The 734-nt window shown below is 40.1% G+C and overlaps 1 protein-coding gene across 1 annotated transcript; it reads left to right on the plus strand.

Moving 5' to 3' along the window:
- Positions 1 to 112: 112 nt before the first annotated feature.
- Tsp_09005 (putative cylicin-1) lies at positions 113 to 635 on the plus strand. The gene is made up of 2 exons (XM_003382108.1): positions 113 to 124; positions 165 to 635. The coding sequence occupies exons 1-2, from the start codon at positions 113 to 115 to the stop codon at positions 633 to 635; spliced, it is 483 nt and encodes a 160-aa protein (XP_003382156.1).
- The last annotated feature ends 99 nt before the right edge of the window (positions 636 to 734 follow it).

The raw sequence follows: 734 nt of genomic DNA on the forward strand, positions 1-734 counted from the left end.
CGGATATTACATCACCGAAATTTACACTGGCTAGTGAAGATAAGTGGGGGATGTAGATCAGCAGAACATTGTTCCACATCGAAAGGGGCGGTTGAAAAACCACTTTTAAAGGATGAACCGAAAGGTGAAAAGAAAGATTCTAATTTGATTAAGAATAAATAAAGAAGCGGACGAAATCAAAGAAAACCAAGAAAACTGAAAAAGATATAGCGGCTAAAGAAGCAGCGTCTTCTCAAGAGACAGAAACGGATATTACATCACGGAAACTGGCGCTGGCTAGTGAAGTTACAGCGATAAATGTCGATCAGCTGGACATTGTTCCATCAATCGCTAAAGAAACAGACGAAAAACCAGTGATAACGGGTGAACCGAAAGGTGAAAAGAAAGATTCTAAAAAGATTAAGAAGAAGTCTAAGAAGCGATCGAAATCGAAGAAAACCAAGAAAACTGAAAAAGATATAGCCGCTAAAGAAGCAGCGTCTTCTCAAATTCCAGAAACGGATATTACATCACCGAAACTGACGCTGGCTAGTGAAGTTACAGCGATAAATGTCGATCAGCTGGACATTGTTTCATCAATAGCTGAAGAAACAGACGAAAAACCAGTGATAACGGATGAACCGATAGCTGAATAGACAGATTCGACGAGATTAAGAAGAAGTCTGAGAGGCGGATGAACTCAAAGAAAACCAAGGATGCTGATGTATATATAGCCGCTATCGAAGCAGCGTCTT

This window comes from Trichinella spiralis (assembly GCF_000181795.1).
Source record: "Trichinella spiralis strain ISS 195 chromosome Unknown Scfld1, whole genome shotgun sequence".
Classification (NCBI taxonomy): Eukaryota; Metazoa; Nematoda; class Enoplea; order Trichinellida; family Trichinellidae; genus Trichinella; species Trichinella spiralis.